At 38.1% G+C, this 24,977-nt stretch overlaps 1 protein-coding gene across 1 annotated transcript in view; it reads left to right on the top strand.

Moving 5' to 3' along the window:
- The first annotated feature begins 20,731 nt into the window (after nt 1-20,731).
- Nucleotides 20,732-24,977, top strand: part of MYO15A (myosin XVA) — a 125,974-nt gene continuing 121,728 nt past the window's right edge. The window contains exon 1 of the mRNA XM_074201942.1: nt 20,732-24,589. Within this exon, the coding sequence (XP_074058043.1) occupies nt 20,732-24,589 (3,858 nt within the window). The remainder of the gene's footprint in view (nt 24,590-24,977) is intronic.

Below are 24,977 nucleotides of genomic sequence, written 5' to 3'. Positions count from 1 at the left end.
TTTGAGTTCTTCCAGATCTTTTTTAGACCTGACTTCAACTTACAATTTTCTCTGAGAATTCACATTATTGTCCCCTTCTGAGTCTGTGTTTTGCTCTTCCTTGTCATCATAGTAACTATCTTTAGTTAGGTTCTTTCTTTTTTTTTTTTCTCATTTCCCCAGCCTATTTCTTTACTTTTAATTTTATGTTAAAGTTTGATTTCACTCCTGGGACAGAGGGGGCATCCAGAGCTTCAGATTTTTCTTGCTGCTGTTTCAGAGCTAATTCTGGGGAACCTATAAGTTTTCAATTCTTTAAGGTGGTATGATTTAAAGAGAGACATGGTAACTGATCTCCTGACCTGTGTTCTGGTCTGTGAGCATCCATAAGCACTCTTTTCTGCCATGGGACCTATGTCTAGGATCCTCTCTCCCCTTTTTTTAGTAGCATGCTTTAATGTACTTGTGCTCCTCCTCACCATGGGACTGTGATTTGAGTGTGTGAACCAGATCCCTATTTAGGTAATGCAACAGAGTCCTGCATTCAGTGCCAGAAAAGAGTCCTCTGTAATCTCCTTTTGATAGTTTTCCTGTCCCTTTCTTGTCTGTGTGCCGAGAGCTCTGGGAGTAGCTGCTGCTGATTCAATTGCCTCCCAAGACCAACTTTCTGGGGCATGGGATCTCACGGCCGGCTCATGCAGGGCTTCAGCTACTGGCTTGAACCAGGCAGACAAACTTGCTGCTTGCTGCCTTTCCCAGATCTGTATTCCACTTTCACTTAAGTAAGATAGATCTTTCCTGTCAACTTTCTAAGTTGTCTTTTAAGTTGTTTCATCCTGCTCTGCTGTTGGTTTTGCCACTTCAAACTTCATTTTGAGATGGTATTTTAATGTTGTTGAAAGGAAATTTGGAAGAGTTCAAGTGAGTTCTTGTTTTCCTCCATCATCTTGATTCCAGAAGGGACAAAAATTGGAGGATATTTGGAAGAACTGTGGATCTATGATCAGAATTGGACTTTAAAGAACATATAGCCCAACATTTCAGATAAAACTGGGAATAAATCTAACTTGCCCAAGATCATACTCACTCAATAAATACTTATTAAGCATGTACTATGTGATTATGCCTAACAATGGGAATACAAGAAGAGTCCTCAAAGAGTTTATGTTCCACCAACAGAGATACAACATATTTAAAGATAAATATAATACATATATATATATATATATATTCTATCTTAAATAAAATAAGTATTCAGTGATCTTTTTAGGGGGAATCAGTAAACTGAATCAGTAAAGTCCTATTGAATAAGACTAAAAGTTCCATGAGGTGAAGATGAGGGAAAAACACATTTAAGGCATGTGGAACAACCTGTACAAATACTAGGAGATAGTAAATTGAATATTGTACAAGGGCAACTGCAAGAAAACCAGCCTAGCTAAAAGAAAAGAGTGTATAAATAACCAAGAAAAACAGGTTGAGGCCAGATCATGGAAGGTTTTAAATGTTAAATAGACGAATTTGTGCTTTCTCCTAACAATAATGGGTAGCCACTGAAATTTCTTGATCAGGAGAGTGACATGACCATAGCACCTTTAGCAGTATCAGTATGGTGGCTATGTGGAAAAAGGATTAGAGCGGGGAATGGTTGCTTACAGGAAGATCAATTAGGAGAATTGATATATTTTAAGCAAAAAGTGAGGATGGCTTGTACTAGAGTAATTATAATACCAGTAAGGAGAAAGGGATAGATATGAGAAATGTAGATTATAGAACAGACAGGATGTGGTGACTGTGATTGCATATGAAGGGTAAGTAACAGTAAAAAAAAATTGAGGATGACTCAGAGGTTGTGAATCTGGGCAACTGGAAGAATGATGGAACTCTTGACAGAAACAGGTAAATTAGGAAGAAGAATGGGATTATGGGGAAGAAGAATGAGTTCTACTTTGTACATATTGAGTTTGAGATGTATATAGGAAATATAGTTGAAGATGTCAAGCAGCAATTGAAGATGTGAGGAAAGAGATCAAAAGGTGAGGGCTTAACATGTAGCTTTGGAAGTTATCTGCATAGGGGTAAAAAAAAAAGTTGGATCCAAGGAACAAAAGATATCACTGAATTAGAGTATAGAGAAGAAAAGGAGAGGTTTCAGCTCAGAATTCTGGGGCATACCACACAGACAGTAGGACATGATTAAGAACATGTAAAGAAGACTAAAATAGAAAATAGACTAAATAGACTAAAGATTAAAATAGAAAGAGAATCATGATGGTGTGGAATCATGAAAACTCTTTAAGGAGAGAGTATCTAAGGAGACACTAGGTGGCGCAGTGGATAGAGCAGTGGCCTTGGAGTCAGGGGTACTTGGGTTCAAATCCGGTCTCACGCACTTAATAATTACCTAGCTGTGTGGCCTTGGGCAAGCCACTTAACCCCATTGCCTTGCAAAAAACCTAAAAAAATAAAAAAGAGGAAGGATTGAGAAAAGACCACTGGATTTAATTATAAAGAAATCATTGGTGACCTTAGAGAAATCAGTTTCATTTGAATAATTGGGGCAGAAGTTAGATTAGATTGCAAAGGATTGAGAAGAGAGTGAGAATTGAGAAAGTGGTACCAACAAATACAAAGAATTTTTTCTAGGAGTTTGACTGTGAAAGAGAGGAAGGTTGACAGGATGATGTCTTAAGGCAATGGTAGACTCAGATAAGAGTTTCTGTAGGATGGAAGAGTCTTCATGTATGGAGTCAGTGAATAAATGGTAGATCTGGGACTAGTTTACAGACAATCACACTGCTTCTCAGCAGTCAAATCAACCAAGATATCTAATCTACATCTTATCCTTCTTTGTTATCAGCTTCCTGAGAATGGAATCAATGTTAACTCCCTGTAATATCCCTTGAAAAATTCCCTCCCAATGGAAAAATTTTGTCCAAGGACCTTTTATGAAAACTGTTTAATTAAAACATACTGCAGTCCTCTAAGAATTAATGATGGATTAATGCGATCCCTCCCCTTTATTATCTTACATTCTATTTGGGGAGGAAGGATATAAAAGAATCTAACAGGTATTCACATCATACGTTTCTATTTCCTGAATTTTGCCCCCCCCCCTTCTTTGAAGGAAAGACACCAAACTGATCCAAAGGATGGTACAATGTCACAAGTAGACTTGACTTTGCTTATTGAGACTCCTTTCTCCTTTGCTTATTCTGCTCTTCCACACCCCCAACCTCCACTTTCTTTTTTTTAAATTAATTTTTATTAAATATATTATTTGAGTTTTACAATTCCCCATCTTACTTCCCTTCCCCCGCCCCCACGGAAAGCAATCTGTCAGTCTTTATTTTGTTTCCATGTTGTACCTTGATCCAAATTGGGTGTGATGAGAGAGAAACCATATCCTTAGAGAAGAGACAAGAATACTAAGAGGTAACAAGATCACACAATAAGATATCTGTTTTTTCCTAAATTAAAGGGAATAGTCCTTGCACTTTGTTCAAACTCCACAGCTCCTTATCTGGATACAGATGGCACTCTCCTTTGCAGACAGCCCAAAATTGTTCCCGATTGTTGCACTGATGGAATGAGCGAGTTCTTCAAGGTTGATCATCGCCCGCATGTTGCTGTTAGGATGTACAGTGTTTTTCTGGTTCTGCTCGTCTCACTCAGCATCAGTTCATGCAAATCCCTCCAGGCTTCCCTGCAATCCCGTTCCTCCTGGCTTCTAATAGAACAATAGTGTTCCATGACATACATATACCACAGTTTGCTAAGCCATTCCCCAATTGAAGGACATTTACTTGATTTCCAATTCTTTGCCACCACAAACAGGGCTGCTATGAATATTTTTGTACAAGTAATGTTTTTACCCTTTTTCTTTCATCTTTTCAGGATATAGACCCAGTAGTGCCAACCTCCACTTTCAATTCCTCTTTTCCACCATCCCCATTCTTGTTTTACCCACTAAATTTAAGGCTGCATTTCCTGAGATTCTAGATTCAGACACATATCAGCTGAATTCTTAAAGTCTTCCACTCCTTCGTCCCTTCTACCTGAGGAGGCCTCCTGGGTACAGGTTGGTGCTTGAGTTGGATGAGCATTATGGTCACTAGATGTCACTGTCTCTCAACTTAGCAACCAATGGTCTACATAAAATTTTTTGTTTTTTTAAATTTTATTTATTTCTTTATATGAAACAGTGCACTTTGCTAATTGTAGCTTATTTTTTCTTTTAACTAGTATTTTCCCAATTAAATGTAAAGACAATTTCAACATTCATTTTATTTATTTGTTTAGCTAGTTAGTTTGTTTTTTTTTGGGGGGGGGGGGCTTTGCAAGGCAATGGGGTTAAGTGGCTTGCCCAAGGCCACACAGCTAAGTAATTATTAAGTGTCTGAGGCCACATTTGAACTCAAGTACTCCTGACTCCAGGGCCGGTGCTCTATCCACTGCGCCACCTAGCTGCCCCTCAACATTCATTTTAAAATAAAATTTTGAGTTCTAAATATTCTCCCTCTCTTCTTCCCTTCCCTTTGCCCTAAATAGTAAGTGATTTAATATAGGTTATATAAGTGCAATCCACATGTATGAGCTTTAATATTTTTTAGAAAGTTGTAACTGGAAAAAACCTTAGGCATCATTTATTCTAATCTCTATTACATAGAAAAGAAAACCAAGTTTCAACCAACAAGCTTTTATTAAATGCCTACTTGTACCAGACACTATACTAGCTGCTGGAAATATAAAAACAAAAATGAAACGGTATCTTCCCTCAAAAAACTTACATTCTTTTAGGTGAGACATGCACAAAATAGAACTGTATGTACAATCTAGGTACAAGATAAATGCAAAATCATTTTAGTGGAGAGTCCTAGGTAACTGGAGAAAACATGAAAGACTTTATGTAAAAGATGGTACCTAAGTTGAGCTTCCTAGGAAAAAGGGGATTCTAAGAAATGGAAGTGAGAAGGGAATGGGTTCCAGAAAACCAATATGGAGGCAAGAGCAGTAATGTTGAATATAATAGCAGCAAAAGCCATCTGATTGATTGTAGAATGTAGAAGATGATGGATGCATGCAGTAGAGGTCATCACCACTGTGGTCCAAGGAGATAGTCATCAATAATGATGTGACATTTTGTTCTTTGTTCTCATGGAAGACCATGACATCAGGGAGGTGATGCCATGACATGAGGGTGAATTGAATTTGATTGAGGAGGGGCTGTGCTAAGTCACCAGCCTCACTTTCTCCTTTGATATAGATCAGGATGATTGGACATGGCCCAGGATTAGAGACAATCATGATTAAGTGACTTATCCAAGGACATACAGCTAGTAAGATTTAAACTCAGGTCCTCCTGACTTCAGGGCTGGCACCTATCCACTGTGCCATCTAGCTGCCCAACCATTAATAGGAAGGAAAGGAGTTGCCCCACTTTGACAGCTGAATTGAGAATTTTATTGTTATTCATTTGTGTCTGACCTTTGGGGATCTCTTTAGAATTTTCTTGGTAAAGATATTGGAATGGTTTACCATGTTCTTCTCTGGCTCATCTTAAAGATGAGGAAATTGAGGCAGATAGACTTAAGTCACTTCTCTGAGGTCACACAGCTAGCTAGTAAGTATCTGAAGTCAGATTTGAATTCAGGAAAATGGGTCTTCCTGACTCCAGGTCTGGTACTTGACCACTTAGCTACCCAAGTTGGGAGCTCTATGCTCCAGTAGGATGCTGCATTTAGAAAATCACAATCAGACTACTAACTACTGCAACAATCCCTCTCTTCAGTATCAATATTCTTGGTTATAATATATTACTTCCAGTCATAGAGTACCATGATCTGGAAGGATTAATATTGCAGATAACAGATCAATGGAAATTTGAATGGTGACTCTAAGTGGACTGTAATGACTTACATGTGAAAAGTGATAAAAAAAAAGACATTAATTAATAAGGACAATATGAAAAGGAAGTGGTCATGTCAGGATGAATGAGATAAAATAGATGAAGAGCCAGAGCTACATAAATGCTCAAAATATTAAAAGAGGATTTACAGAAACACTTCAGAGAGAGAATCAATCCCTCTCTTATCTTATTTGACTCCAGGGCCAACCCAATTTCTATTTTCAGTGCCTCTCCAAATGATATTCATCCAACTACATGTCATATTTGTGACAATACACTTTTTCATTTACTTGGTTTTTCCAACTAAATACTACTTTCTTTTGAATGGTTATATTTTTCAATAAGGAAATTGCAGATTTTTAGACTTTGATGCAACTAGTAACAATGTCAAAGGATCATTTGGAAAACCTCACTATTAACAACAAATCCATCTTTTATTGAACTCTCTTCTATTAAATATTTCCCATTTCATTTTTGAATCTGTTTTATTGTCTTTCTGTTTTATACCTTGCTTAATATTACTATTCAAGCACATTTTGGAAGAAAACAACTCCATAATCCATATTTATGACACAAGTCTGTTTTAGGGACAAATTGATTAATTAAATAATTCTAAGAATCTCTGCTTAAAGAGAGACATCCAAAGGACTAGAGATTCATCCACATTCTCATTTACTTGCTTTTCTCCAAATTCTGTGAATTTAATTAAATTCTTGATTTCTTTCTTTTTTCCTATGTATTGGCTTATTTATCTTGCTTTAACATCTCTTTACATCTTTCCCTTTACCTGAAGAAATAGGTGTGATTCTAAATCTCCTCTCTCTTTCTCTTGCTTTCCTCCCAACCTCTTAACCTAAGTAAAATTCTTTTGCGGTGCTTTTTTTTCTAAGAAAGTATTCATTTATTTTGTTTTCTTTAATTTCTCTTTTTTGTTCTAATATTCCGAATTCTATTTTCTAATTCACAGACTACATTCTTATTTGTTCCTTCTTTGGTCTATGTCCTTCATGAGAAATAAAGCATCAGGGGTACCATCCCATTACTATGTTATTAAGTTTGTTGATTGAATTCAATTTTTCTTTCCCCTTATGAACATGATAGCTAGATAATGCAACAGAGAGAATGTTGAACCTGGAATCAGAAAGACCTGAGTTCAAATTCAGCCTCAGATACTAATTAGCTGTGTGATTTGGGGTAACTAAAGCTCTGTTTGCCTCGGTTCCCTCATCTGTAAAATAGGGATGGGCAGCTAAATGGTGAAGTGGATGCAGTGCTGGGTCTGGAATAAGAAAGACTTATCATCTTGAGTTCAAAATTGGCCTCAAATACTAATTTGACTCTGGACAAGTCACTTAACTCTGCCTCAGTTTTCTCATCTATAAAATGCACTGGAAAAGTAAAAGGCAAATTATTCCAGTATCTTTGCCAAGAAAACCCCCCAAAAGCATACAGTTGGAAAAGTGAGTAAACAATTTCAAAAATGGTAATAATAATAATAATAATAATAATAATAATAATAATAATAATAATAATAATAGCACCTGTCTTGAAAACAAAATGAGGTGATAATTGTAAAGTGCCTGGCATCTAATAAGCAGCTCCCGTCTATAAATTGACTTCTCTTTCTTTGTTCCAATGATTTCTCATTGTATTATTCCTCCCCACAAAATATATTGGTCCACCTAAAGAGATGAGTGAGATTTTAGCCAAGGAATATTAATTTTATCTTTTCCCTCTTCTCCAGATTCGTTAAGGTTTTCTAAGACTCTTTTTGTTTTCTTATGTTCTCCCTTTTTTCTTTTACCACTTAATCTAATTAATTTTGTTAAAAATATCATCTAAACATGGGAGAACTGTTTTCATTGCTTAAATTTTTAAAAAAATACTTGTACTTATTTATTTATCTTTCTTTTTTCTTCTTGGTTGCAGTGTTTGTAAAGAAAACATTCTGATTCCTTCTTTTTTCTGAAGGAATAACAAGTCCACCTCTTTTGTTGAAGATGCATATTTTTCAATTTATGTTTAAGGTTATCTTTGAAGACTATGCTATATTTAGTAGAAATTTGAACACCTTTGCTTTATGGAGTATTCTATTCCATCCTTTTGGTGATTTCTTGTGACTCTGGAATAGTCCTAAGTTATCTGAATTGATATTCCTTCATAACTAAAATGCTTTCTCCTAACTGCTTATAAAATTTGTTATTTGGAATTAAAATGAATGAAATTCAATTATCACGTGTCTTGGAATTTTAACCATGAGGTTTTCTCTGGAAGTTGTTAGCATATTTAATCTATCAATATTTTGTTATCTTACCCCAAACATCCTGGATGATTTTCTTGTATTTTTCCCCTCCATCATATATGAATTATTTATGATGCAATTCTGAGAAACTTGTGCTCCTATCTTCAAAGTCAGTCTCTTTGTCTTATATGGGATTAATATATTATTTAAAAGTTAATTTTTCTTTACCAATTTTTCTTCCATTTCTGTGTTCATTTTTTTAGTTTCACACCACTACTTCTTTGGAGAAGTGTTCCAATTTTTCCTATACTATTGTCTTCTTTAATTTCACATTAAAAGCTCTGATTCCCATCCTAATTTTCACCTTAATATGTTCTTTAAACATTTTCTTTTTATTAACAACCAATCAGTCAACCAACAAGCATTGATTAAATTTTTTTTTGTTTGTCAGATTCTGTGCTAGGTGCTGAGGATACAAATAGGAAAATGTGTCACTACTTGTCCTGAAGGGACTTAGATTCTATTGGGGTTTCTTACTGTTGTTTCGTAATCACTGGGGAGTCTTCAGAATTCTTTTTTTTGATTGAAGTATTTGTTTTCATTTTCCTTCATGATATGATACTTGTTATTAGACCTCTTAATTGTTCTTATTATTGGATTATCTACTTGGGATCTAGGCATACACCTTTATACTTAGAATTTTGGTCTTTCAGTCTTTTTCTCTTATTCCAGCTTGCTTCTCTCCTCATTCTCCAGTACAGCTCCCTTTCACCACTGACCATATAAACTCCTTAGGCTGAATACACTCAGCTTTCTCAAGTTGGGGGTGGGAAAACCTGTACACAAAGCCAACTGTAGAAAGAAGATTGATCTCAACTAGGTTTCCAGTCTCTTTTCTTTTTGACATAAAATAACTCCTTTTCACCTAGTTTTGTACTGTATAGCAGTATCCCTTCTTCCCTTCTCTGTCCTCTTGCCAAGTCTTGAGATTTATATTAAGACTTTATGAAGTTTGGGGTGACTAGGTGGCACAGTGGATAGAGCACTGGCCCTGGAGTCAGGAGCACCTGAGTTCAAATCCAGCCTCAGACACTTAATAATTACCTAGCTGTGTGGCCTTGGGCAAGCCACTTAACCCCATTGCCTTGCAAAAAAACCCCTAAAAAACAACAAAACAATTTTATGAAGTTTAAACAGGTTAAGTTCAGCATATGGGATGGGATAAGTATGAGAATGATGAATACTATTTGTGTAATATTATTTTATGAATTTTTAAAAACCTTAATATGTCTTCTTACCTAATTTATTTTCTTATTTTGGTTATCTATTTCCAGTTATTCTATATTTGATCAGTATTTCCTTTCATTTTCTTTTTGGAGATTTTTAGGTTGGAGAGGTTTGTGAGCCACAGCTATTCCTCCATCTTGCCACTTATATCTTACAATGAACTTTTTGCCAATGATCTGCTTCAGGCTGATCCCCCCATTTAGGTTTGGTATTGGAGCATACTTTTGGACATTCAAAAGTTACCAAAAGAAAATGTCAGTCATAGCACAGAATCAAAAAAAGTACTACATAATTTAATTTGGTTAGATTTGACACCCCTCATTTCCATATGTCCAACAAAGACAAAACTGAGTGATCTGGTCCCCTAGGTGGATGAATCTTTTTATGCCCTTAAGTGACAAGGAAGTCACATAAATCTGACCAGAAATGATCAGAAAAAAAGCTAGCCTAACCCAAATGGTGGGAAAAGAGGGAACCCTGGTAGATAATGATCCTATCAAAAATCTGTATATGCTGAAGGTATTTAGTATCAAAGTTATGTTAACATGAAGCCTCTGTATCATGGATAAGCCTTTGGTCTCTAATTTTTTTATCCAAAAGCATATTTTCTTTCTATTAAATAAAATTCATGTCTTTTTTCTGTCACCAAATTTCTTTTTTTTTTTAAGTTTTTTTTTTTTTTTGCAAGGCAATGGGGTTAAGTGGCTTGCCCAAGGCCACACAGCTAGGTAATTATTACGTGTTTGAGGCCGGATTTGAACTCAGGTACTCCTGACTTCAGGGCCAGTGCTCTATCCATTGTGCCACCTAACCACCCCTCTGTCACCAAATTTCCACCAGAATCTCTTCCTTTTTCTATTTCAGAGAGTTAGTCCATATAAAAAATAATGTTTTTAATATATAATATTTTATTTTCATCACAATTATATGCAAAAACTTTTGTAAAGTTCTGTATTCTAAATTTTATTCCTTTTCCCTCCCCCTCCCTGAGACAGTAAGTAATCTGATATAGGTTATACAAGTACCATCATATAAAACAATTCCATATTAGTCATTTTGTTCAAGAAGACTCAAAGAAAAAGAATGAAAGGAAAAAAGGTGAAAGTGTCATGCTTTGGTCTGTATTTGAATAATATCAGTTTTTCCTCTGGAGGTGGATAGTATGCTTCATTATTAGCCCTTTGGAATTCTCTTGAATTGTTGTATTACGGAGGATAGCTAAGACATTCATAGTTTTTCATCATACATTATTCTCCTGGTTCTGCTCACTTCATTTTGCATTTACTCATATGTCTTTCCAAGTTTTTCTGAAATCTTCCTTCTTGTCATTTCTTAGAGCACAATATTCCATCACAATTATATACCATAGTTTGTTTAACCACTCCCTAATTGATGGATATCCTTTAATGCCCAACTCTTGACTCCACAAAAAAAAAGCTGCTATAAATATTTTTGCACAAATAGGTCCTTTTCCCTTTTTTTGTTATATTTGGGACATAGACCCAGTAATGGTATTTCTGGATCAAAGAGTAGAAACAGTTTTATAGTTCTTTGAGCTTAGTGCCATATTGTTCTCCAGAATAGGTGGATCAGTTCATGACTCCATCAACAATGAATTAGTGTCCCAGTTTTTCCACATTTCCAACATTTATTATTTTCCTTTTTTTGTCATATTAGTCAATCTGATATATATGAGATGGTATCTCAGAGGTGCACTAATTTGTAACAAATGATATTTTTTAATGACAGAACAAAAAAAAGAGGAAAAAATAGACAAAATTGAGCAATACATTGAAAAGTTTAAAAATATGTGCACTGAACACCACTTGTGGTCTTCTCATTCCTCCAAGAGTGTGGAGAAGAATTATTTTTCCACATCACTTCTTTTGGACTGTTTATTCTTTGTAATTTTGCAACATTCACTTTTGATTTTGGGGGGGGAGAGTTTTTTCCCATTTCAATTATAGTTATTGTGTGCGGGGATCCAGCCTCCAAGGGGTTCTTGGAGGGATAGAGTCGGTGAAATGAGTTGAGTCAACAAGTGGGTAAAGGCAGGAGCAGGTTGAATGACTGTCAGCTGCTTAGATTTATTTTTATAGTCTCAAAATCATATGAAACAAGCAAACTAAAATCATTTCCTTGGTTACAAAAGTATACAATTTTCATCATTAATCACATAGTTCATATGGTTACAAGTTTGATCATGTAGTGGTTACAAGTGTGATTATCAATCATGTAGTTAATTTTCTTGTCCCTGCTCAGACCGTGATGACCTCAACCTGCCTGTTGCCTAGTTTGTTGCTGCATAGTAAAGTTATTGATTAAACAGAACTTTCCTTATAATAATCTTTGATATAATTTGTTTAATGGAATGCTCCTATGTTTTTGTACCGCATATGTAATGTTTTTTGATATGTTCCCTTGACAACCTATAGTGAGGGTAGTTATGTTTGTCCACCTGTCCATTGACTCCTTCAATAACTAATTTTCCTTTCAGCCCTTGTTGGTAGACACTATGGTTTCTATGACTTTTTATTCTTTCCCAATAAACTAAGGCTGTTAGAGTTCACATATTGGTTACCTATACTAACTATTCTCTCACCATCTTTATCATATATTCCTGTGTATGATAAGGGGGGCAAAACTGTTAATTTCCCTGGAATTCTATCTGACCCATCTTGTATCTGGTTTCCCTGTATATATTCTGACATCTCCCTGGAACTCCCAGTGCTGTATCTTCCAAAGATTTCATAATGTTGAAGCCTTTTGTATGTCTCAGGGAGAGGCAGTCCTGTTAAATTTGGAGAGAGTTCACAATCTGTTTTATTCAAGGAATTTCTCTGAAATCCTTCCTTTATAGTAATTCCACTATTAGGATGAGTAAGTTTTGCAATCAATAATAGACCTATAAATATGGGTATGCATGGAATCCCTATATATATTGAAGAAGGAAACGTTGTTCCATCAGGCAGTGTGACTGCCTTGAGTCTTCTTGCTGTGACTGTGTCAAACAGCTTAGAGACCCAATTGTGTATATTGATTTATTTGATTCTATTTATTTCATTCTACATCAATTCATATAGATCTTTCTATGATTTTTCTGTATTAGTTATACTTATCATTTCTTTTAGTACAGTAATATTCCACATTCCTGTACTGCAATTTGTTTAACTATTCCCCAATTGTTAGGCATCTATTTTGTTTCCAGTTCTTTGCTATCACAAAAATATACTGCTATAAATATTTTAGTATATTTGGGAAAAAACATTTTCTTTTTGGGTTTTTTTTTGGTAAGGTTAAATGACTTGCCCAAAGTCACACAGCTAGGTAATTATTAAGTGTCTGAGGTAGAATTTGAACTCAGGTCCTCCTGACTCCAGGGTTGTTGCTCTATCCACTATATCACCTAACTGCCCCAGCAAAAAACACTTTCAACATTATTTTTTTTTATCCTGTACACTGGAGATACCAATTATCATGATATATATTAACTGAGATTTGTTGAGTTCTTCATAGAATTTCTTTACTTTGTGGCAGACATTGGAACAAGTTGTGATTACCTTTATGATACTCTTTCTGCACATGCTCATCTTGAACATTTCAAAGGAGACAACCAAGAATTCTATGAAATGGTGTTTCTTTGGAGGTACATAAAACCAGCTTAGCTGGTCCTTTGTTTTGTTGTCTTTTTGCCTTTCCAAGAAGAACCTGAAAGCCATGCTTTTCTTTAGGTGAAAATTCCTTTTTTTCTTCAGAATTTGTATATCATGTAAATATCAATACTAATGTGATTTAGTTGCTATAATAGTAATAAACCTTATTTTTTAAATTGAATTTAAGTTTTCCATAAACTGAAATTTTTTCAAAAAAAGAAAAATGCAGAAAAGAAATATACACCAAATGCATGGCAAATATAATTGAATGCCTCCTCCAGGATGATTGTTGGACTGATAGCTCATATGCCTACAGGTCATATAATGCTTAAACTTGCTTTGTCACTTTTGACTGAAATGGGATCTCATGATTATGGATGTCTTCAAATGTTCAGATCCCAAACCATCCATATCTTTTTATTTTGTTTGAATTTTTTCCTTATTCTCCTACAAAACATCTATTTAGCTTTCTTGACTATATTAGTAACTAATGGAACCCATAAGCTGCAGATGTGGTATTTCTCACTTATCACATGACTCAACCTCCTCATTTTCCAATTGTATATCTCTTTGATAATAGATTCTAGGTTACTTTTGGTATGCAATTCTTCATTGGTAATATACTACTATCCAGTGGTGTCACACTCAATATGTGGAGCCTTCTGGCTGACTCAGAAAACCACAAATTAACATTATCCATGTTGAAGTAGGTTTTTGTTTTTGAGAATTTTTTTTGTAAGGCAATGGGGTTAAGTGACTTGCCCAAGGCACACAGCTGGGTAATTATTAAGTATCTGAGGTTGGATTTGAACTCAGGTACTCCTGACTTCAGGGCCAGTGCTCTATCCACTGCACCACCTAGCTGCCCTGAGAATTTTTTACTATGAACTTTACAAACATCAAATAAAATGAACATCTCTCTCTCTCTCTCTCTCTCTCTCTCTCTCCCTCTGTGTGTGTATGTGTATATATATATATATATATATATATATATATATATATGAGAAAAAAGTAGCTTATACTTAAAACTACAAATCTCTATTATTTACAGCTTGCTTTTTTAAGTACATAAATTCAACAGATGAATTCAAAGGTTGTAAAAAGATGGACAGACTATGTTGTAGTGTTTTTTAAAAAATTATTTTTTAACACCTTTCTCAATTACATCTTAATCTGGTTCAGACACACTTAGGCCACCTCATGATATTTATCCTTAGTTTGACACCTCTGTTCCAGCGTATTAAGAATCATACCAGTTGGTTTAAAATAATTAGATTGTATTTTTTAAATTAGTCAACACTTTTTTTCTCACTCCTGCTTTCCCCCCTTGTTGAAAAAAACACAATAAAAAAATCCTAGTAACAAATATGCAAAGTCAAGAAAAACAAATTGCCATTTAGACCTTGTCCATTTTGGATCCAACACCTTTCTCTCTGGAGGTGGGTATCATACTTCATCTTTGATCCTCTGCAGTCATGGTTGATCATTTCATCAGAAAAATCATACAGTTTTTAATGCTATCTAAAAAACATTACCTTTGTTTTTTCATTATGAGAAATAAATAGCATCACCAAAGTCACAATTAGCCATCATTATAACTTTTGACTTCTCAATACTGGAAACACAGGTCTATCACTCAGTTTTCTCAGTGTCTATTCTCAAGAATTCTCTTCATGTTTCTTCATAGGATATTAAAACCAGTTCTCTGAGGAAAGAAGTTATTTTAGTTTCTTTTTCTATCTTCTCTGGTTCTCAAGTTTATGATGTCTTCAGAATGACAGTCAAACTCTTCTCCATACAGACTTCTCTTAAATAGTTAAATGGTCACTTCAAGACACCTTTGCCTCTTAGAGATGTAGAAATTTAAAACTGAGGAATTGTTGCTTGAGTAAATCACAGCCCTTGTTTTATCTCCTGCATAAATTTGAGCATTTCTATAAAGAATATGGCTTCGATGAGAAGAGTTAAGACCCATTTTCTCACATTCTTCTTAAATTCTACTCACACACCCCATCCCCTGTGTCCCAAGGATAAATTATTACTTAGGTTTTGACTCACATCTAAGGCTGCTTCAAATAATGAGGGAATAAAAAAGGCACTTGATATCTACTATGAAATCTATGTGGGGCACATCATTTATTCCAATGCACAAATAAAACTCAGAGTGCACATTAATAGGACAAGTTAAAGAGGATGCAGTAGTTTATTGGATTACTGTTATAATTTTTCTGAGAGACTGATACAAACTTCATAAGAATGTAAACTTTTTCAACTGTAAAATGGTACTTATAATCTTTTCCCTTCCCCCTTTCTAGTACAATGAATTAGGCAGCTAGAGTCACAGTGGATAGAGTGCCAGACCTAAATTCAGGAAGACTCATTTTCTTGAGTTCAAATCTGGCCTCAGAAACTTACTGTGTGACCCTGGGCAAGTCACTTAACCCTGCTTGCCCCAGTTTCCTCATCTTTAAAATGAACTGGAGAAGGAAATGACAAACTACTCTAGTATCTCTCTGCCAAAAAAAAGTTCCAAATGGGGTCATAGAGTCAGACATGACTGAAAATGACTGAACAACAATAACAATGACATGCTCAAGTTACATTAATTTGTATATCTCTAATTATTACTGATATGGAGCTTTTTTCATATGATTGTCAATAGTGTATATTTCCTTCTTTGAAAACTGTTTGTTCATCTCCTTTGGCCATTAATCAATTGAGGATTGGTTCTTTGTTTTAAAATTTTGAATCAATTCTTTATTTACCTTGGATATGAGACTTTTATCAGAAAAATTTTCTGCAAAGATCTCTTTTCCACTTCCCTTTTTCCTTCTAATTTTAACTGCATTGAGTTTGTTTAACATGTTAAATCTCAACTATGACAGTCAACTTAACAATTAGGTGAAAGCAATTATAATAATAATATTGCAAATATTTACATAAATCAAATTCAGGAATAATAAATATATCATAATCCATGCATATAGCATTTTCCCACCAACATATTCAGTACATATGTGGAAAAGTGGGTTCATACTTGCAGAAAATTGACAGGGAAATACATAAGAAAAGAAAACCCACATAATCAGAATAGATTACAACTCTGGAATATAAACTTCTGTAACCTCTCTTAGTCTCAGGAACTATATGAAAAATTCCTTGGTTAAACTCCCACTGTTAAGCTGAGTTGATTCATATTATGTTTAACTAATCCCTCACCCAGTTGAACATCTCAGTCAAATTAGTGAATCTGATGGGTCAGTTCTCTGATTGTCTGCTTTCAAGCTAATCTTCAATAGCAACTATAGTATCCATCACTTTCAGTTTCAGACTTACTAAATTCTTCTGTTGTGGTAATTTAGCACTAAGGAAAAAGGAAAAAGTGATTCCAACACTTCTCCTTTATAAAAACCTTTCTCTTCTTCTTCATCTTTTGTCCACAACAGGGAACAAGGCAAAATTTATTTTCTGTCTTCTCTTTTTTTCCTTCTTATTGGCAAATTATAATAGAGACCATATATAGTCTACCTTTCAGCACCAGGTGGCACTCATTAGCCAATCAACCTGCAAAAATGACAAGTGACACAGAGAGTTATGATTTCTTTAATTCAGTTCTGAAATCTGGCTTTTCATCTCTCAGACTCTGGCTCCTTTATGCAAATGATCCCACCTTAGCTTATGCTTAGGATCTAAGATTATACTTGGAAATCAAGATTCATTTTCTATGATAAGATATAAATATGTGTGAAGCAGCTAGGGAGCTAGAGTGTGACTGAAGTCAAGAAGACTCATCTTCTTGATTTGAAATCTTGTCTCAGATATTTATTGTGACTCTGGACAAGTCACTTTACCCTATTTGCCTCAGTTTCCTCATTGGAGAAAGACATGGCAAACAATTCTAGTATCTTTGCTCAGAAAACCCCAAATGGGATCATGAAGAGTCGGACACAACTGAAATGACCAAACAGCAACAACAAAGGTTACGTGTCCCATAATGATAGAACAATGTGATATATGTATTTCCCTAGTTATTAAAAGTTCTACAGTTCTCCAAGTCTTCATACACAGGAATTCTACAGTTTGTCACATTTAAATGAGTGAGTACTGTCTTAGAATTCTTGCCAGGTTCAATTTCAGAAACTACTTCTCTTGGAACTCAGTAGCAAACTTATGTCCCTGTTATGCCAATTTTTAAGTCAGACAGTTCAACAATTTTTTAAAAGATTATATTATTTTTTCCATTTATATGTAAAGATAGTTTTCAGCATTCATTTTCTGTAAGATTTTGAATGCTACAATTTTATACCTTCCTGTCTTCTCTCACCCCTCCTATGACAGAGAGCAATCTGATAAAGTTTATACATTAACAATTGTTTTTTTACAGAAGTAGAATCATGTCTCAGATAAGTATATATTATATAATTATTATATATTGTATAATATAATTATTATGTAATAATTATATGAATATATACACATCCCCTGATAACTGCTTATATTGATCAAGGTGCCCTTCATCTCTAGCTTTTTCCTTATTTTTTTATTCTTCAGAACATATTAGATTCTAAAGCTTGTCAAAGTCACAAGACAATTGTGTTTGTGTCCTACCTGAAATATCTGGGAGAAAGAAAGATTGCTGAATCTGGGACCCTGGTAAGACAATGTTAGTCAAACAGATGGGAAGGAACAGTCACTGATCTTAGTGTCAAGCCCTACCTCCTACTTCAGAGAGATTCCTGAAGCCTTTTCAACAAGTGAGCAAAATTTATCTTGCTACTTTAACCCTCTAACAGTATCTCTTCTGTTTGTAGGCCTAAAAGTCAAAATCCTGCTTCCTGAGCCAGGCCATTAGCAAGATCTATCCTCAAAGAACCATGGAATCTCATACAGTTATCCTTTCACATCATGACTTTTCCCACTGTGATTTCACTATATCATAAGTTGGCAACAGAAATTTTGGGGGAATTTTGTGGAAGCAACAGAAGACGCTGAACCTCTGACCAAATACTTAACCCAAATGTTGTAATAAGATGCTGTATAAGCATCCCATAAAAGAGAAAGAAAAATTTCGAACTTCTCCAGTATGAAGAAAGGTTCAAAAAATTTTAAATGGATTTTCCAGTTTGGAGGGGACACCATGCTCTTAATCTCCCATAATGTGGAAGGGATAACTGTAGCTAGGAATGACTTTAGAGGTCATCTACTCCAATTTCCTCGTTTTACCATGAAGGAACTGAAACCTGTGGAGATGTAAATGACTTATTAGGCCTCCTGACTCCTTAAGGGCCTTCCATCAAAAGACATTGCAACTGGACTTATGCATTCTTATTCATTCATTTATTTTTAACATCCACTTTTTAAGAGTGACTTGTCCAAGGTCACACAGCTAGGCACTTATTAAGTGTCTGAGTCTGGACTTGAACTCAGGTCCTCCTGCCTCCAGGGCTGGGGCTCTATCCAGTTGCCCCTTAACATTCACTTTTAAAAAATTCTGAGTTCTAAAATCTTTCCCTCTCTCCTCTTCCTCCACCTTTTCAGAAGGCAAGCAATTTGACATCAATTATACATGTGAAGTCATACAAAGCATATTTCCATTACCTATGTATTCTCTTAATGAGCTTCACCATCCTTGCTTCAGTTTCACTGTCTTCCATCTCCCTTAACTTGAAAGAACTTTTGATAGTGGTGGGGAAAAACTAAGAGATTCTTTTATATAAAATTTGTCTCTTAAAAACAAAAAAAAATTTAGAAAGAAAGCTAGCATTGAGCATAGACAGCAGATAAAATTGTTGAGAGTCACCTGACAAGTCCTCTGCTTGAATATAATTCCCCCAAATGGTTGTCATGGAGTCACTCCTTGAGTGATCTACTCTTTGTTGTTGTTGTTGTTGTTGTTCACTCTTGTATGACTATTTATGATCCCATTTGGTGTTTTCTTGGAAAAGATACTGGAGTGGTTTGCCATTTCCTTCTCCAGTTCACTTGACAGATGAGGAAACTGAGGGAAACAGGGTTAAATGACTTGCTCAAGGTAACCAACTAGTAAGTATCTGAGTCTGGATTTGCACTCAAGTCTTTCTGACTCTTGACCAGGCATTCTATCCACTGTGCCACTAACTTCCCTAATTTGCTCTTTAGGGATGGGTCTTATCTTCAGATAACAAACTATCTTGAAAAGAGGAACAACACACTAAATTATTATCAGTTACTCACATCTTGGTATAAGTTAGGATATGAAAATTACAGTATGAGGGACTGAAAGGAACCTAATGATGATTTAATCTAAACCTTTTCTCTTTACAAATGAGATGAAATTCAGAGAGAAAAGACTCACTGAACTTTCTATGTCAAGTTGCAGTGAGTTCAAGAACATAGAGATCTCTTGTATCAGAAGGTGAGACATGACCATTATCACACAGAGATCAACTAATTAGCCTAAAGTCTTAAATAGGTTAAATTTGCATAATATCTTCAATTAACTATTTATAGTTATTTATATAGTGCTTTAAGGTTTTCAAAAAGCTTAATATCTTTAAAAGAAATGTTTCATTAAACTTTTCAGGAAGCCATTATTGATGGAAATTCCAATTTCTGGAAGGGTGTGGTCAACAGGAAGATTAGTTTGAGTCAAAGACATTTTTGAAATCTCTTATAAGGATCATTCCTTGAATGTGATGGAGTCCCGAAGTACCTCCTTTCTCTGATCTGCAAGGAAGGACTGAAGTTGAGAATTTTGTAGATCATGTTTCTATCTTATTCAGTCTCCTAAGATATTGGTGGCACAGAGGTTCTGTCTGTTTGCATTATTCACATTCTCATGAGGCAAGGTGATTCAATTACCTAGTAGCTTAGTCCTGAGACTATCTGCCTTTTCTCTCTCTTTCCCCCCTGGACTCTTCCTTTTCAAAACCTTGTGCTGTCTTTGGGAATCCTACAGACTGCCCCAAATATGATAATGAGAAATTATTCATGATTCTAAGTTTGGAGATTTTATATACAAATACATATAAACACAGAGATGTATATATGAGAATATACATATATATGTATATGAGAATATATATATATATATATATGTATGTATGTATGTATATATAATCTCCTGGGGATGGGGGGACAAAGAGAAGGAATATTTCTTTACCTAGTAGTAGCAAGGGGATCTTCAGAATTTTGCAGAAGTGGTCCCCAAAAGCAAAGAAGGTTGCTTAACCCATATGAAACCCCTCAAGGCAGCAGTCCCCTGGGCTTTGGAAGGAGAACTGAGGTCAAGCCAGAATGTGAGGAGACTGGGGTCACTGCTCCCCTTCAGTTCTAGCCCTTCCCCAGTTAATGACTTTCTACCTATTTGTAAGCTCTTCTTGAAGGTGAAATACAAGGCGGGTGGGGGTGGGGTGGAGAGAAGGGGAGAAGTCTTCAAGAAATGAATTATGTATAGCTTAGGCTTGGCACTCTCCCTCAGAGCAGTACTGGTGTATTCCTCGTTAGGCAGGCAAAGTTTCTCAGCTCAGTCTGGTCCCTGTCTGGGCGGCACCTCCGGCTGACACTCTGAGCATCCCCTGGGAGTGTGGAGGGACCACTCCTTCATCCCAGGCCAAGCTCTAGTAGCTGTGCTTATAACCCAGTGTCCTTTTTGCCAGACCTGACTGGGAAGGGGAGGCAACCATGGCCAAAGATGAGGAAGAAGACAAGGGGAAGAAGAAGAAGAAGGGGAAGAAGCCTCCTGAACCAGAGAAACCCAAAAGAAGCCTCAAAGGTACCTCTAGGCTCTTTATGGGCTTCCGGGATAGGACACCAAAGATATCTAAGAAGGGTCAGTTCAGGAGTGCTTCAGCCTTCTTCTGGGGTCTCAACAGAGGCCCACAGAAGACCAAGAGAAAGAAGAAGGCCAAGACTGTTCTGCAATCCACCTCCAAGTTGATGACCCAGATGAGAGAGGGCAAGAAGAAGAAGGCGATGAAGGAGAAGAAGCCATCCTTCATGGTCATCCGTTTCCCTGGCAGGAGAGGTCGAGGGAAGCTAAAGCCCCGAGCTCAGGTGCTGAGTAAAGCATCCACCTCCATCAACTGGTTGACCAAAAGGTTCCTCATCAAAAAGGCAGAAGAATCAGGAAGTGAGCAGGCTTCCTTGGATGCCTGGCTGAACCGCTCCAGCTCCCGCTTTGGGTCCCAGAAGCTTCCATTCCCATCAGGGGCTGATATCCTAAGGCGAGAGGGGAGGCTAAGGAGGTTTCCCCGAGGTCGAAGTTTATATGAGTCAGGAGAAACCATTGGTTTCCTTCCTTTTGAGACAGAAGAACCCTTCAATCAGTCTGGTTCAAGAAAGTCATTCTATGGGCTAGAAGGTTTCCAGGACTTGGGGGAATACTATGACTACTACCGTGAGGGAGATGATTATTATGACCGACAGTCCCTCCATCAATATGAGGAGCAAGAACAGTACCGCTCCCCTTGGGGCCATTACAGCTCGGAGTGGCCTGAATATGGCGACTATTACTATGGCTATCCAGTTCGAGACCCTTATGAATATTATGATGATGAATACTACGACAGTGATTACTATGACCATGATTTCTATGGCCCTGGTTACTATGGTGATGATTACTATGCTGATGATTACTATGGAGATGGTCTCTACCTTCCCTATAGCTTTGGCTATGGCTATGAAGACTATGCCCCACCTTATGCTCCACCTTTTGGGTACTCACCCTATAGTTACTATGAAGAACCATCATATCCTTATAACTATTATTTGGGTCCATACAGTCCTTATGATGAAATGGGGTATTACCCCACAGGAGCTGATGCAATTTATGCCCCTGAGGTCCCTTTTTCATACCCTGAAGGCACCCCCTTTCCATACCCTGGAAGTGCCCCCTTTCCATACCCTGAAGGCCCCCCATTTGATTATGCCTGGGAACCTCCCATCCCATCTCCCTATAATCCCTATGCCCACCCTATGGATGACATCATAGAATTGGAAGAGGGAGAGCAAGAAGAGGAGCCAGGGATTGAACAGAAAGGTTATACCTTTAAACCCCCCAGCACATCCTTCTTTGAGCAGCAGGGGATGGAGAAGTCAGCTACCTCCAAATTGTCCTTGATCAGGAAGTTCCGACTCTTCCCCCGACCTCAGGTGAAAATCTTTGGCAAAGAAAAACTGGACGTACCCCTGCCTCCTTCCCTGGACATCCCACTCACCACTGATGAACAAGAGGAAGAGGAAGAAGAGGAAGAAGAGCAGTACCCTCCAGTCTCTCTGCCTTATAGCCCATACCTCCACCCTTTCTATGCTGGCTTCCTGTCCCCACGGGACCGAAATGTCCAAAGAGCCCTGTCAGCCTTTAGGATGAGGAGAGACCTGGGCTTCCCCAGAGATCTGAGCAGACCCTCTCCTCCAGCAACATCACTTGCCCGATTCATAAAGAAAACCCTTTCAGAAAAGAAACCCATCCCCAAATATGGCAGCAGTGCCCGCCAAAAGGGTTCATTCAGGAGGCCAGTAGTGAGGGAGGCAGCCTACAAGCGCTTCGGTTATAAGCTTGCAGGTATGGATCCTGACAACCCCGCCACGCCAGTGACCTTGAGGAAGTTCCGCGGCCCTACAGCTAGCAACAACTCCCAGAGCGTGCCTCCCTTGAATCCATCTCCTGCACCTTCCAAGAAGAATGTACTCATTTCCCCATCTCCCATGAGAAAGAATGAGAACTCAGATGTCAATTCATCCCTCTGGGCCTTCTTACCAAACCTTTCAGCAGGGCCTCCACAATCCTCTCCCTATGACTCCTCTCCCTATGAATCCTTCCATCAAGGGCCACCTTTGCCCCAGTCCTCCTTGCAACAGAGGCCTTGGTCTCCCCCAGGACACCCTGTACTCAGACCACAGTCCAGCTGGTGGAGCCTTATTGAACCACCATCTGTATCCAATTTTCAGACATCTGAGGGTAATCCCTATCCACTGTGGTTTGGGGGACCCTCAAGCAGGCCACCATCTCCTAATCCTTCAGTTAGATCATCCTTGAGGAGACCAGGTACTCTTGGCTTCCCAAGACCATCTGTGAGGGGGCCAATGTCCCCTGGAGACTTGTTGGGATCCCCTAGAGGATCACGACCCCTTCCTCCCTCTCCACAGCCATCCCTCAGGAGTTTCCATAGCACAGGGGTTCACTCCCCACTGAGACCCTCTTCTCCACAGCTATCCATACATTCTACTTCTTCAATGATATATAGCCCTAGGCCCAGAAGGCCCCCCTTCTCCCCTCCATTGGGGGTCAAGGGCCCCAGCCGTCATCCATCTCTCAGGGAACCTCTATCCCCAAACCCATCACTCAGTCGTTTTGGGCCTCCTTCCCCACACTTGGGGTCCCCTCATCTCCCTCCTAGAGGTGGGAGCCAGCGGCTTCCCTCACCCCCACCAGGTCGAAGCCTGAGGCGACGGTCCCTTAACCTGCCTAGGAAGCCTCCCCGCAGCTGGAACCGGCTCAGTGAACGTCCTACTAAGGCAGTAAAGCCCCAAGTGCATCTTCCACTCCAGAGGTCATCTCACCGACAGGTCCCTCCCCAACCACCCCCAGGTCCCTGGAGTGGAGATGGGCCCATTCCTGATGTACCTCCCCGACAGGCTAGCCGCCGCTCACTAGGCAAGCAGGTGCCACCTTGGTTTCCACCCCCATTAGCACCAAGCTGGGATGTGGACCTTCCCCCGATCCAGCGCCCACCCTCCCCATGGCCTGGCCTGACTGGAAGTCGGAGAGGCTTCTCCAAGAGACGCCGACCACCATCTTCATTTCACAGACCCTTCTTCCAACATGGTGTTCATTCCGGGCCTGGACCTGCCCATCCTCCATCTCCTGTTTTTCAAGAAAGGGCCAATGACTCAGCCCAGGTTCTTCTTGGTAGGCTTGAAGAACCTGGACCTGGTGAGGTCTCTAAATCATCAAATGAAGATCCTATGAAGCCTAAAAACGAAGAAAACATCGATGCACCCATCCCCAAACCCTCTTCAGTCTCCATCTCTCTCTCCTCCAGGGTCTCAGAGAAGTTTTCCCCAAGGCTTGTGCAGGGGCGGAGGACACTGAACAGCAGTTTTTCTTATCCACTGACTGCCTCACCTAATCCCTCATGGCCTAGTCTACGCAGGTGGGCATCTTTACCCACATCACTGGTCCAGAGGGCAACCACCACAGTACCTGCTGGAGCCCGAGAGAAAAGAGGACGAAGTCCATCAAGACCAGGATGTTTTGCAATTGTTATGCCTCAGGTTCAAAAGATGAGTTCCTTCCAACAGGTATCCATGATGCCCCAGCAGCTACAGGCCAGACAGACAATGGGGTCCATACAAGGCTTACCAAAGGCCCAGAAGCCAAGCTGGGTACATGTCTCAGTGGCAACTGAGACCTTTCGACAATGGCCCAGGGGGACCACAGGGACCTTGACTCATTACCTATCTTGTGAAATGTCCCTCCAGTGCCATGCCTTCAGGGAGCCTTCGGAGAAGGAAGGCCCGATGAGCTGGAGGGATCAGGTAAGTCCAAGTTCTGTGTCTTTATATACAAGGGCAAATGATTTTGGCCAAGTTGGAGGGTGGAAGGGATGACCCATACCCTTTGAAGGAAGCTCCTAACTTGAAAAAACAGTCTCCCCTCAAACTATTTCCCTTTTTCTCCTTTGGGAAGGCAACCTCAAATTTTTAACCTGCTTCCCATTGAAGCTTTCTCCTCCAAACCAGGAGACTATTAAATAAATAGGAGATTCTCAGGAAGTCTTGCTACATGTAAATTCCATTTAAATTCATAAAGTCTATCATTGTGATAACATGGAAAGGGCACTCATCATGTCATCTTGAATCTTGGGTTCATGTCTCAGTTTTAAACTGGTTAATGGTCTGATGGTCTAATTTTAGTCTTTATTCC

Source organism: Macrotis lagotis, chromosome X (assembly GCF_037893015.1).
Source record: "Macrotis lagotis isolate mMagLag1 chromosome X, bilby.v1.9.chrom.fasta, whole genome shotgun sequence".
In the NCBI taxonomy this organism is placed as follows: Eukaryota; Metazoa; Chordata; class Mammalia; order Peramelemorphia; family Peramelidae; genus Macrotis; species Macrotis lagotis.
This window is presented reverse-complemented; position numbering and strand designations above follow the sequence as displayed.